The 14,706-nt window shown below is 40.2% G+C and overlaps 1 protein-coding gene across 1 annotated transcript; it reads right to left on the bottom strand.

Moving 5' to 3' along the window:
* Positions 1-1,165: 1,165 nt before the first annotated feature.
* On the bottom strand, positions 1,166-3,633 carry klf2a (Kruppel like factor 2a). Its single transcript, XM_065244877.1, has 3 exons — positions 3,262-3,633; positions 2,204-3,104; positions 1,166-2,090 (listed from the first exon to the last, which is right to left on the bottom strand). The coding sequence occupies exons 1-3, from the start codon at positions 3,331-3,333 to the stop codon at positions 1,915-1,917; spliced, it is 1,149 nt and encodes a 382-aa protein (XP_065100949.1). The 5' UTR covers positions 3,334-3,633; the 3' UTR covers positions 1,166-1,914.
* Positions 3,634-14,706: the final 11,073 nt, after the last annotated feature.

Below are 14,706 nucleotides of genomic sequence, written 5' to 3'. Positions count from 1 at the left end.
GCACAAAAGGTGTCATGTGTAGGTTAAAAGCGTGTCCTAGTTGAATGGTGTCAGGTATCTTAACCTCAATATTTAACTGTAATTTTTGCAGGTTCATTAAAGGATTAAGGATTTGTCATGAGCTTAAGTGACATGAGCTTATTTACCGGGGGGGGTGATTTATCGGGGGAGGGGGGGGTGATTTATCGACTATACACGAGCTCAATAAAGCGATCTGAGACCGAGATGAAAGTGATATGAAAATGTTTTCTTGCTCTACCCTATTGGACGGTTTTGGTTCTTGTTTTTCTCAAAATAGACTACACTGTGAATACCTTTCGAACAAATGAAAGGTGTAATATTTCCATTTCGCTGCACAGGGCCCAGGAAACACAGGAGAGAGGTGTTTTCATATAATCATAAGATCTGTTTTGCTAGACTAGATTGGTTTTCGTGTGACCCGATACGATGCTTTAAGTTGACAGAAAGATGAGTATAAAGTAAAGATGCACTGAGATATTCGCCAATAATCGGTTTTATCTAGTTTAAAAACAGCCAATAGTCATAACCGATATATTCTGTCAATCAAAAGAAATCAGGAAAATGCAATGAATTTGAGCTCTGTGTATAAAATTGTATATATCACAACCAAACTATCGGTATTAGCATTGGTATCGGTCTGAATAATCGGTATCGGTGAAGTCTCTAGAATTTTTTTTATTAAGTGTATAAAAAATAAATTGCTCATTAATGTTAGCAAATGTAGTGAATGAGACAATTTTGTTACCGATATTTTGTTGCAAAGTGCCTAATAATCTTTTAAAATGTCAATGGAGTGAACTTCCCGCATGTGTGAAGTTTGTAAATAAAGTTTTAGTTTCAAAAAGTCATTCAAAGCTGAATCTTTGCCACCTTTAATATCCCACGCCTTCCGTTGTTTTTCCGAAGAGACATGGCTCTGTGGTGTAGCCCTTTGCCCAGACACGGCTATATTCAGTCTCAACAATTATGTAAATGTAATGTTTGTATTTATAGGCCTAGCCACAACTCTCTGGCAGTAGCAATGTTGCAGCTGGGAAAGATTGTATTTTCCCTTAAGTCGCAAAACGTGTCTTAATACCCCAGGGTGCTACCACATAGGGTTTACCCGAATAAATACACCTGATAAAAATAGGATAAGACAAACTTAATATCTCAATTAAGTTTAATATATACATTAAGTACAATATTTACAGTGTATAAATTATATACAAGTCATTTTCAACTCACATACTGTATAGCCCTCATCACGTCAGGTGAACGTGGGACAGTCTACAATGCACTTTAAAAAAACACATGAACTGTAAGAATACATTAGAAAAAGGAACGAAACAACCGTAAGACCCTGATTTTTAAATGTCTATGTAGATAAATGCACAAGTTACTTCAAACATTCAGTTAACGCCCGCTCGTAAGGCCAAGTTTTAAGGCAGTTTTGAATTAGAAAAACATTGTCTCACAAAGCTTATTTAGTTTAGCATACATTTGAAAAGATGCCAAGAGATAACTATGGCACTCGTGAGATGTATACATGTTTTAAAAAGGCACTCTCGTGATGTGCATCATAGTACATCATGTTAAAACACATTTTACTGTGATTCCAGTTGCGTCTGAGGTTTAGGTCCAGCCTAAAAAGAGTTGAATTTGGTAATGCAAACATTGTCTGGCATTAGTAAAGCTCTTTGGCAAAAAATAGATATTTTGGTGAGGTGTAGAACCCGCTACGTAATGCAAAAGACTGTATGGCTACAGTATTCAATAGGTCAAGTCAGTTCATGATTCATCTCTACCATGTCTTTATAAACACATTAAATAGATGGGGTAGAGAAAATGCTTTGAACATCCTCTGTGGTGTTCACCGTTCAGTGCTTTAAGTCCAAATATTGGAGTCCAGTCCTACATGTGACGCTTCATATGGAGAGCCAGATGGTCGGACCTGGAGAAGGCGCGCTCGCACAGGTGGCACTGGAAAGGTCGGTGTCCGGTGTGCTTACGGAAGTGACGGGTCAGCTCATCAGAGCGGGCAAACTTCCACCCACAACCTTCCCAGCTGCAATGGTATGGCTTTTCACCTAGGAGAGAGAGAGAGAGAACATGGCACGTTAAAAAAATTTATGCGGTTGTGACGTCATGACACACTTCAGTAGTCGCGTGCACACTTAAAAACACAGCAATGCGTATTTACCTGTATGCGTCCTGTGATGCGCCTTCAGGTGGGAACTCTTTGTGTACGTCTTGCCGCATCCCGTATAAGTGCACGTGTGCGTCGCCGTCCGTTTTCTCGGCCACGTGCGTCTTCCCCTCTTTGGTTTGGCGTCCATCTCCAGCGGGGATGACGGAGGGGTGAGCAGCACCCGTTGGTTAGCGTTGGGCATCCCGAGCGCGTCATCGCAAACGCTGAAGTGGTGCGCGTTCGGGTATGCCAGCTGCAACTGCGGAGGCGCAGCGTGGGGGAACCCCGCGTTGCCTTGGTAACCCTGCGTGAACGTCATGGGGTGGCACATCTGTGACTGACAGTCCGTGTTGATGAGCTCGGCGGGGCTTTGCGGCGGGGTCATGCTGGGAGAGTTGGCCAGCCTCGGCTGCTCGTACGACCTCATGCACGCGCCGTTGCCCTCCTGCTTGACTTTGGGCACCATACCCCTAACGGGTCCGTAATTGTCCATGCACGGCGGCTCCACTTTGATACACTCCGAAATGTCCTGATTGGGGAAGGCAGACCTGACCAGAAACCTTCCCTGGACGTTGTTGGGCACAGATGGCTGGCAGTAGGTGTCAATATCAGTTTGCAGGAGCTCCGCCATCAGGCTGGTTGTGTACGGCGGAGGTGAGTGGTTGATCTCGGGCACCGAGTACGCGCTGGGTGCCACCGATGGGTTGTACATGTTGCGGGACTCTTGCATTCTGTAGTCGGCACCCATACTCATCCCGAGAAGATCAGAACCGGCTGTGTTGGCCAGAATAAACTCCAGATCCAGATATTTGCTGAGATCTTCGTCGTCTGTTGATCTGCAGTGGTTGTCCATGCTGGATATGTCAGCTAGGCAGCCGGGATGCACGGACCTGTCCAAATCTTCCTTCCATCTCTGTAATAAAACGATATTGGTTTAAAACATGAATGCAACTTATTTCAGCAGTAGCCTACTGTTTTATATATTTAAGCGCAAGAGTGCGCGTACAACCATTAAAAGCGCATGCGTGTTTCAAAAACTTTACAAACATAACAAAATATAAAATACTCACGTTTTCCCAACATTTCTCCTTTTGTGCTGCAAAAGTAGAAATTGAGGGCAAAATTGTTCCACTTAAAGCCATTTCCAGTTGTCCCAGTAAGAATCAAAATCTTAAAATACAGGGACCAGTCGTAATCCCTCCAAGAAACTTGGGTTGTAGTGAACTACAACTCGGTTTCTGCTCCTACACTCTTACGTTTCAAACTCATGTAGCAAGTATGCTCGCTGGAAGACCTTATCTTATAAATATCACGCAGTGGAAGCTGGACCAATTGTACGAAGCGGAGGAAATACGCACTACCCGTCCCTAATTTTAGCCACGGTATATATCTGCTGCGCTCTTCGGCGTTTGCGCCTTTCGTCTTGTGTTGGATGGTGAGAGCGCACGAGCTCTCCTCTTTAAATCAGCGGAGTCACTCCACGCCCCCTTCAAAAACTAGTTAAACGAGTACAACATGGTATGTGAGAGCCCTCCTCTCTCTCCTTACCTCTCTCTCTCTTTCTCTCTTGTTTTTGAGCGCAGAAAAGGAGAGAAATACACATCATTAACACGTTGTTTAAAGATGCCAATTGTCGATACCCATTGCGCACATCAACTTGAGAACTATTAGGGATTAATGCATGGGGCATTAATAATGCATTTGAAAGTAATATAGCAAGTAAACGGTACTTTGTGCATTTTGTAAAAGTTATATATATATATATATAATATAATTTAAATAATTTAAATCACCAAAACGCACGCGTTGGAAAGGATTATTGCTTTTTAAAAACATTCAGATTATATATATATAATAAAAGACACTATTGATCATAATCAATATTTGTATACATAATTATTTGGTTATATTTCGTTGGCTAGGTGCACATCTAATTGTTTATTTCAGTCACGTTATAATCATAAGACAAACATTTACATACACAAATATGGCATGACAATGTCTTATAAGATCAAACTGGTATGAGATCATACCATAACACTTAAGATCAGCATCTAATTTACGCGGTAGGTTGCTTATAAAAATTATTGCAATATGAATATTTTTTATTAACAAAGGAAAATAGTTAATGCTGGACCTCTGCTATTATCTGTATTTTTCAACGTGGTTGCGTTGCGCGTTGCGCCTGGCACCTGCAACCGCAGCCAAAACGTTTACGCACTTAATTTGCATTTCCTCAGACCGAAACAAAAACAAAAACACGAGCCAACTTAGATTTTTCAAATCCTAGCAGCCACTAGGCGCCAAATGTATTGGTAGTATCAAGCTCTTTACAAAGCATGTGCCATTAAGCCCCTAAAACCGCTTTCATTTGCAAATACAGCAGATGATCAGAGGGGGTGGGGGTGACTCCCCTACCCCCAGTGGCAGGTATCAGGTCAATTAACTGTAATGGTGCCTTATACAGAAATTCAACTTTCTGGCCTTGTAACCCAACATCCAGTGCAAAAAAAACCAAAAACTGCCAGTCTGTGTGAAATTACATCACTTCTCCATTTAAAGTGTCAAAAATAACACGCAAATGGTGAGAAAGTTCCGCTCAGGAGGTCAAGCGAGGTGCCAACAGGGTACGCCGTGAACCGATCCAACCAGAAATGTTCCCCAACTGAATGCCAGTCACTTGAAGAATCCAAGTCAACTACTCAGAAATTCGCTTTGATCCCTTGTATTTTCCTCTCCAAGAGCCAAATGATATAATTCAAAAGCTCATTTTCAAAGTACTGTATGTTATTTAGGCCACGAAAGCCACAGAATTCATTTAGAGAATGTTGATGAGTCTTAAGAATGTAAGACAAGGGTGTAGTATTGTACAGTACAGCTCGTTCTTCCCCTTAGGGCTGCTTTGAGCACGCAATCATCTGTAGCATACTAATAGTCTCAGGATCTACGTTTGGTACGTTTTCGACACACCTTTGCATTCTACCTGTATATGTAAGCTAAACAATATATTTTGCACGTCCGTTAAATCATTACGTGTTAAATGGTTTTGCTTTATTGTAGGATTGCACTTGTAGGGGTTATCCATATTTTATCGACTGGAGTAAAAAACGTAATATATATATATATATATATATATATATATATATATATATATATATATATATACGTAGATCAAGTTTACACAATCGAGTCCCCAAATTTATTTTGCATTTGTTGTTTCATTCCATGATGAGATTATTTGGAGAGCAAACTGAAAAGTAGAAGAGAAGAATATTCAAGTTCCCATCATGCACTGCATCACTCATAAATAATAAAGCAGATTTTAGTGTCAGTGTTTCCCGTTTCATTTTGCATTTACAGTATTGCACTGTATTTGAAGTTTTGTTTAGTTTTATTTCACGGTTGTATCTCCTTTTTGAGATTATTTGGAGTGCAAACTGAGCAGATTTTATAGGAAACTACCCAAATTCCCAGCATGCACTGAATCACTCATAAAATATGCACATGTAGTGTTATTTTTAAAAAAAATTATTATTACATCGATGCTGTTGTTGTTTTCGTTTGTTTTCTCGTTCAGTTATGCATTGCGCGGTTATCATGAAACGCTCACATTTTAACCTATTTATGTTTGTTAACCGTCACCATTATTGTGGTTTATGGCTTCAGGACGGGTTGGCCCAGATGCAACTATATATAAATAAGGCAATAAATCAAAACAGAATAAAAGTAAAAACTTCAAAGTCAAGTCTAAATAAATAAAAGTTTATTAAACACATTGTTGAAATGCAAGTCAAAAGTAACGCGCGCCACTTAGCTCAGGTAGCTCAAATGTATTTTTATCTTTTTGACTATTCTTTACAAATAAAGAAAATATCAAAGTGTAACCCCCCTCCTTCTCCTCCACACACACACAAACAAACAACCTGAACATTGAAACCTCTTTAATCTTTTGTTCTGCATCTATTTCTGGAGGTATCCACACACCACAGTTTTTTAACCTTTTCAAATCCACTGGTTTATCAATGTGACAGTCTCTGTTATGCGGTTTTAAACGAATAATAAAATTTTTGCCCTGGAGATCCTTCATGGTACACCAAGTTCTTGGCCTTTTGAAAGTTGAACAAGTTCATTCACTTATCCTTTCATACGTTGTGGCAGTTTGGAAAAGGCATTATGGTTTGCGTGTGAACCGGGCACGAGTAACCTGCATTTACTTGGAAAAATCGTTCTTTCCTTTGGTTATCCAACGTAATGCGCCTTGCGCCTCTTTAGTGAGGCGCTGGGAAGCACCTGCTCTTTCTTCACAGCAGGACGGCGCTGCGGCAGCCCTGGGCCTTGCTTTCGAGAGAGAAGGAAGCGAGAGTCCTGCCAGAAAGTTGAGCGAGAGAGTTTGAAACGAAACGGGATTCTGTGCAGGCCTTTATATACGGCCCTATTTTTAGCCCACTCCCTCTCGCCTATCACACGGCTTCCTCAGGATGCAGAGCCTGGCTCGGTTTCCTGCCTGCACGCTGGGCCGTTCAGAGCCAATCAGGGAAGGAGAACGCCGTGATGACCAGGCACTGACTCAAAGGGAAAAAAGTGTCAAAATCATGCCACATATTTATATGATTACATTTCGGCCGAGCGAGTGATTTTCTCAAAGGGACTGAAAATCAAACCTATAGAAAAGTCACAAATGAGATGGCTGTAAGTTTCTCGAGATGAGATGAGATTGAGTCTGAATCAAACGTTTGTGGTTTTAATATGAAGAAAGTTGAAAACTATTCATCAAGAATGAATGACCTGAGCTGTGCTATCCAAAAATCTGTGATGGTTATATTTATAACAATGAACAATACTTCATTGACTAAACTTTTAGCATTTAACTTTTTTTATCAAATGCGCAGTAAACATGAACAATTGTATCAGCATTAACAAAGATAAATAAACGCTAAAAACTTTATTGCGCACTGTTTACGTTAGCTAATGCATTTTATGAATGTAAACAAATACAACTTTACGTTAAAAATTTTATATCTCGATATTCTTACGGTATGTCAACAAATATTTCTCCTAAAGAATTCGAAGAAAACCATGACACAAACTTGTACAAATAAATGAGTTGTTAAAGAGCAAACTCACTGAGCAAATACACCGTTCTTCTCGGAACGTGTTTGAAGTGATAAAGTTTTCGAAAGCTGTCCATAATATTTACACAAGTTCGTAGGAATGTAGCTAAAACGCTTTCAAAACTACTTCGTTTAACGACGAAGCAACTCTGTAATGTGCGTCTGTATATTCTGAGGTCAACATCAACAAGGGGTTTCGTACACATCTTGCTGCAGACCCATCTTCTAGTGGATAAAGGAGTCGTCGACAGCATATGATAGATTGTATTCAGCTCTTTACGTCAGATTTAATTGGTTTAGTAATTCTCCTGGGAGGCGGCCAATTTATAGCCTGTTAACACTTGACATCACGCAGGTCGTGCGTTGTGAGCACTTTCTGATGTTGGCCGTGAAATATGTTTGCCATAATTACGGCAAGATTTACGAAAACATTTATAAGGTCCAGATGAACGATCATTTAAAAGTCCAACTTTGGCCTTGGATAGGAAATGACAAACATGCTTCTGGGTAACATGGTCTTAATTTTCTGTTTTACAGCTTCGAAATGTTTACGAGATCCGATATGGTGTTGATTCTTTGCCCCACGGAGACAACAAATCAGATCGAGATCGAGCGACGTGGATTGACAAAAAACGCATAAAAACATAAATCGAAGTCATGTGTGAATTCAATGCTAATCACAAAACAACTTCTTTCCTCTTGGCTCAAGTGATACCATGAGAACGTTGCACGTTTGTGTTGTGAGTGATAAATCCACAGACAGCGGATTGGGAAATTATAAGCTTGGGCTGAAATGTTTTGCAGTCGAACCTGGCAGCTTTCGTGTAGTTTCAACACATCTCTGTTTCGCTGGTAAAATTCTCAAAGCCGCAGGAATTGCCATGGTGCTGTGCCAAAATCCAATTCCTTTTTATGCAGGAATAGGAATTACAGACAAAGAGAGTTACAATAGATGGTGGAGTCTTTAAAACCAGTCAAGCCACGGCAGTTTTTATACACCAGTCTGACCACAAACGTGTCCGGGTTTCCTTAAATCTTGCCAGCTGCATAAATACACCAGCCCGCGTTAACACACAAGTCCCTTTCTATTCCAGCTTTGTACTTCTCTGGCTACGTTGTGCCTGTAATGTCATGTATACACATCTGAAATGTACGCCCGTGACCACAAATTTGCCAGACATTCCTGGGCAGCACATCCAGGGAATTTCTTAAATAGAGGCTTTCACAGATGAGATCTCGATTGTTTCATCAATGAGATTAAATAGACAGCGAATGGGAACTTTTCTTTGTCTCACAAATTCAGATTATTGATTATTATTGAAGATTTCAACATTTCCCACCAAACTTACACAAGGCCAGAGATGTACCGATATTATATTTTTCCACCGATACCAATAGCTAATAATTCAAACTGATATCTGCCGATACAGACTTGTGCTGATTCTTAAAATTTTCTACACAGAGCTCAAATTCATTCATTGCATTTTCCTGTTCCCTTTTGCACGACAGGATATATCCAGTTTCAAACTGATAGCCGATAGTGTGAAAAATACCGATTATTGGCGGATATATCGGTGCATCTATACTTTAGGGATCGACCGATATGGATTTTTTTTTTAGCGCCAATACCGATTTTGGTTCATCAGCCTTAGCCGATGACCGATACAGGCTGCCAATTTTCTTTGGCCGATATTTGGAGCCGATACTGCTTTTGCTCGCTTAAAAAATTGGTGAACACAGCAGCCACGTATCGGCCGATATATCGGTCTATCACTACTCTACATATAATCTATACAATGTATATTAGGGGGCGTTTTACAGGGTCGCTCTGATTTCCCAAAGTAAGATGTGATCTTGGATCAACATTTTTTGTTGGTCCTCGATCAATGTTTTAATCAAAGAAACCCCAACTTACCCTTAACTCAATCCCTAACCATTTTTTACCCTACAAATTAGTGTGAAATAATAGTTTAAGAATAATTTTTAAAAGCCCCTACACTGTCAAAAATAAAGGTACAAGGCGGTCACTGGGGCATTACCCTTTAAAAAAGGTCCTAATATGTATTATTTAGGTACAAATATGTACATTTTTGAAAGGTACAACTTTTGTAACTTTATTTCTGAGAGTGTAACCCAATCCTAAATCTAACAAACACCCTAAAACATCCCACAATCTGATTGGTTAATGAAAATGTTGATCCAGGACCAACAATGGTGTTGATCCAGGACCACATCCTACTTCACGTTCACCAGTTTCCCATACAGGGCTTAAGTACAAGACGAAAATGCTTGTTTGAGGTCTCTTAACTGAAAGCTGCTTGCACTGACAATACCTTAAAAATATCAGTGCCATTGTTTTGTCTCAAGATACACACCAGTATTGTTACTTTGTAAACTACCGTATAATATGTCCTAATATATCTAAGGCCTAGTACTGAAATAATCTAAACCGACCTTTAATGTATTTGAACGATTGTTGACATTATGTTCAAAACGCAATTAAGAACTATGAGAAATTTCCTCTGGAATTAAACCAATGTACAACAAACAGGAGACAAGATCTTAAAATAGCTTTGTACATTATGTACAATATAATATAAACCGCATCCATGCCCATTATGTACCCAACATCAAGTCTGTTGTTTGACTTGGCACCTTGTGAGCCATCTATTAAACTCAATTAAAGAAATGGGTGCCGCCTATAAATCTTTTGAGTTTCTGATGTACTGTACTTTTGTTCTAAGAAAGCTTATTATTATTAAGGAATGCAGTATGGTATGTCTTCACTACCTTCAAACATCACACTGTAGTTACACACATTTGCCTGACGTGAATTATAACATAAACTGCTTGCAAATAGTCAAGCGCTGGGGAACATCGAATTCTGCGTTTTTTCTCGTTTTTTCTCAGAGGCCATCGGTTATGGTTTTCCAGAATTACTGTTGAGGCATGTTACGTTTGAAACGTGACGCGTCCGCCCTGTTACTTTAAATACACATTGACTGACTAACCTCCTTGGGAAAATGGGAGTAATGCCATTACTTTTAAAAATACATTTATGTTAATGCATTTGGCTTTTTTCCAAAAAGTCCACCCAAACTAAATGTTAATATTAGTATCAGTATGTGTGTTCCCTTGGGTTTGAACCTAACACAATGCCCTAATAATTGAGCTATGGGGTGGGTTTCTTGGTTTTTGAGTATTAGGTGAAATAACTAAGAACACAGCACGACATATTACTAAGGTTGAACTGTATTCCTGTATATCAGATGGATCTTATGCGTTAGCAGCGCAAAAGGTCATGGGTTCGATTTCCAGGGAACACATGTACAGTGCTGCACAGAAGTCTTAAGGGCTTGTTATAGTTGTGCATAGGGTGTTCTATGGCGTAGCCGCGACTGCGTAGGTTTCGCGTCGGTTTTCCTTTATACTTTTGGTTGGTTGCGTCGTCGACATGCAAACACACATGCAGACAGATGGTAGGCAGTATCCACATGTGTTACCACAGTAGCAACATGACTGTCAATGAATAAGCAGCTTGGCAAGTTTAACCCACAAGCGAAGAAGAAACAGCAACTTGTTGTGTATGTTTTGAGATGACCAGCAGTGATGGAAGTAAATAAACAGCGACATATGTTGCCATTTGAGTTAAATCACTCCTCATCTTTTTTCTTACCGTCGCAAATGGAAATACGTATGACACAGTTTTTTTACCTGACAAGGGAGCTAGTGGACCAGTCACAGCGCTTGACAACTGACGCACTGTTAAACATTTGGTGAGGTGCTCGTCAGGCTACGCAGAGGCTACTGATAACCTATGGCGTGACCTAACGCGTTTGGTGTGTACGTCCCATTAGGCCACCATGCTAGATTTGTTGTTTTTGCACTGGTATAGTTATTGATCATATATATTTATTTCTCAGTCACAATTTGTATGCAGTAATAAAACAATAAAAGTATAAGCCGAAGTGTTACGTTTTTAGGGTAAACTCCCTTTCCACTTGAGCAATAGCAGGCAACTGCAGGATCTCTTAAATGAAATCAAATATTTGGATGAAAGCATCTGCAAATGTGTAAATATAAACATCTCATACCACAGGAGAATGCTGAGCTAAACGTGTATTTAAAAAACCCCAGAGGAACCATGCTTTTTCTTTTCTTCACACGGATGCCACAGAAGAACCATTTTTGGTGCCCCAAAGAACCTTTTAGTCAAGCTGTTTATAGTATGTAGTAGTGATAGACCGATATATATCCCCCAGCCAATATATCGGGCCGATATTTGCGAGTTTTATGAGTATCGGCATCGGGCGATACGTGGCTGCCATGTTCGCAGATTTTTTCTGGCATTATTTACAGACATAGTACTGGAAGCCGCAAGCGATTGCAGATCATGTGACTAAAAACAACCAACCTTTTCATGACAACATCGAAAGATGGTTCCATAGCACCCTCACTTGTTTTTACTATTTGTTAAATATAGGGTTTTTAAGTTCAATAAATGTAACTTTTGTAACATTTGGCATCATCATTGTGTCATTTTTATTCTGTAAATTGAGTGAGCGGCTCCAAATATCAGCTCAAGAATATCGGCAGCCTGTATCGGTCATCGGCTGATGAAACAAAAATCGGCATCGGCACTGAAAAATCCATATCGGTCGATCCCTAGTATGTAGGACCTTTTCCACTATGCAACCATACAGCCTGACATAGAACCTATATTTGTGTAAAACCAATACACACTATTAAAAATGAAGGTGCTACATGATGCTCCATAGATCAGGGGTGGGCATTCCTGGTCCTGGAGGGCCACAGTCCTGCAGAGTTTAGCTCCTATCCTAATCAAACACACCTGAAAAATCTAATCAGTCTTTAGTATTACTTGCAAATGAAGTTCAGGTGTGTTTGATAATGGTTGGAGCTAAACTCTGGCTGCGTCAGGAATCTCTAAAATGCTGCCTTTGGCATTAAGCCACGTCCGAATCCAGGCTGGATCCCAAATCTAAGACAGCTGACTTGTTGCCAATTACTTTTGCGATATGAAGGCAGCTCCGGGAAACGCATTCGGACAGCCTTCATAAGCAGCGTAACGTAATTCAGTTTGAAATATAAACGGAGAGCGCCTTTGTGATAACTAATCCAATATTTGAAGAGTGTATTTTAACTCGCTAAAAATGCAGTCAAAAGCTCATAACCTTTTTACTAGGGATCGACCAATATGGATTTTTTTGTGCCGGTGCCGATGCCGATACCGATTTTTGTTTCATCAGCCTTAGCCGATGACCGATACAGTCTGCCGATTTTCTTGAGCCTATATTTGGAGCCGATGCTACTTTTGCTCACTCAATTTACATCATAAAAATGACACAATGATGATACCAAATGTTACAAGTCTTAATTTTAAAAAAGTAACATTTATAGAACTTAAAAAAACTATATTAACAAATAGTAAAAACAGGTCAGGGTGTTATGGAACCATCTTTTGATGTTGTCATGGAAAGGTTGGTTGTTTTTAGTCAGTCTTCAGTCTTTGTTCTGATGAACCCGAAGGAAGGTATTTTGAGGAAAGTTTGTAATCAAAGCCAGTGGCGGCTCGTGACTGCTCATTCGAGGGACGCTAATTCAAAATAAGTGTTCGGAGTGTCATGTGAACCATGTGCATCACGTGTTTTGACAAAATACACGCAAGACACTCCCTTAACAGTAAACTCTGATTACGTATGAGATTATGCGAGTATCTGGCAAACGCAAGGGTCTCTTTTATCAGAAACCCTTTAGACACGTCTGCAGCAGGCACTTATTTTATCAAGACACATAATGCACACAGGTTCACTCGACGCGCTAAACATGAAATTTTGAAATAAGGAACCACACACACGACAGGCTACATACATGTGGTGCAAAATTTGCATCGAGTGCCCTCGAAAAAAAAGTCATTGGCCGCCACTGATCAAACTGTTTGTGATTTCATCCACTTTCATAGTATTCTTTTTTCCTACTATGAAAGTGAATGGGGCTCACGAATGGTTTGGTTACAAACTTTTCTCAAAATATCTTCCTTAGGGTTCATTAGAACGAAGAAATAAACACAGGTTTGTAACAACCCGAAAGTGGGTAAATAGTGACAACATTTTTATTTTTGGTTGAACTATCCCTTTAAGAGTGTACTCTGAGTACCTTTGGCTGCACATGTCCTGACGCAAATATTCGCTGACCAAAAAGGCCCTTTTTTAAAAATCGAATTCACTTTCCATAATCTCAGATCTTCAACAGTCCTGTCTGTCGGATGCTTTAAGCAAACTCTGAGCGCCCTTGAATAACCTTTTTTGAAAGAACGTAGTCATAAGCGATTTATAATCTCGCTAGCAAATTCCCACGTGTACAAAACTTAGAAAGAAACCAAACCTTGACAATGGCAGGAAAAGAGGGCTCATCTGCTAGCGGTTATATCAAGCATCACCTTTTGCATTCACCTGACTCATGTTTTGTGGATTCGGTTGGATAAGGAGCCTCAAAGCAGAATAAATGTGTGACGGTTTGACTTGCACGATACATGCAGAAAACAGATCGAGCTCCTGTAAAGCTGTGTTTTTCATTTTTTGTGTGAGCCACATATACCTATTGCGGTTTTGCACGCTGCTCGATCAGATAGACGAGACCTCCCTGTGCTATTGGTTTATACTTCATCCTGCTACACTGGATGCATTGTGTTATGTGTGAGGGTTTCACAGTGTGCAGCTACAGGATGTGTGGTCTGTTAAACCGCACCATAGTTTCGGTGCAGACCAGCTTCACTTCTCGTGCAAATGTGTGCCCCACACCCAAAAGCTGCAATCTTCAGCAAGATGCTAATGGTTGTCACCTTCATAAGACAATGAAAACATGATGCTGCTTGTTGCATCGACAAGTGATTTGGTTAACTAATGATCTAATTCTCTAGCAGGGTGTGTGTGTGTTGCACAAGGGGCGACCCTCAGATCTCCAGCACCATGCATGCCTTTTGTAGTACCTGCGTATAACAGAGCAAAGCGGCCTATTTTTCAAAGCCGTACTGTCTAGCGCTCATGTAAACATACTTTGTTCGACTGTGACGCACCTCTCGGACCAAACGACATGCGAGCGTGATAAATGACAGGGACGAGAAATACAATAAGCACTTCCTCTGCGGTTTACATAAAGGATCGACGTGCTTTTGTGTTCACTTAACTTCTGTCCTCAATGCACGACACGTTACACGAGTAACCATAGCATTGCCTGTAATATTTACAGTAATAAATCTTCAATAGATTACCAATGATATCAGGCCAAGCCACAATCCTTAAAGGCGGAAATACCGGGATTTAGCCTGGAGTCGCAAACATACGGACTGCAGTTGAAAACCCAAAGTGCAAAAAGTCACAGATG

Source organism: Paramisgurnus dabryanus, chromosome 24 (assembly GCF_030506205.2).
Source record: "Paramisgurnus dabryanus chromosome 24, PD_genome_1.1, whole genome shotgun sequence".
NCBI lineage: Eukaryota > Metazoa > Chordata > Actinopteri > Cypriniformes > Cobitidae > Paramisgurnus > Paramisgurnus dabryanus.
The sequence above is the reverse complement of the archived record's forward strand: the minus strand, read 5'-3'. Positions and strand labels throughout refer to the sequence as shown.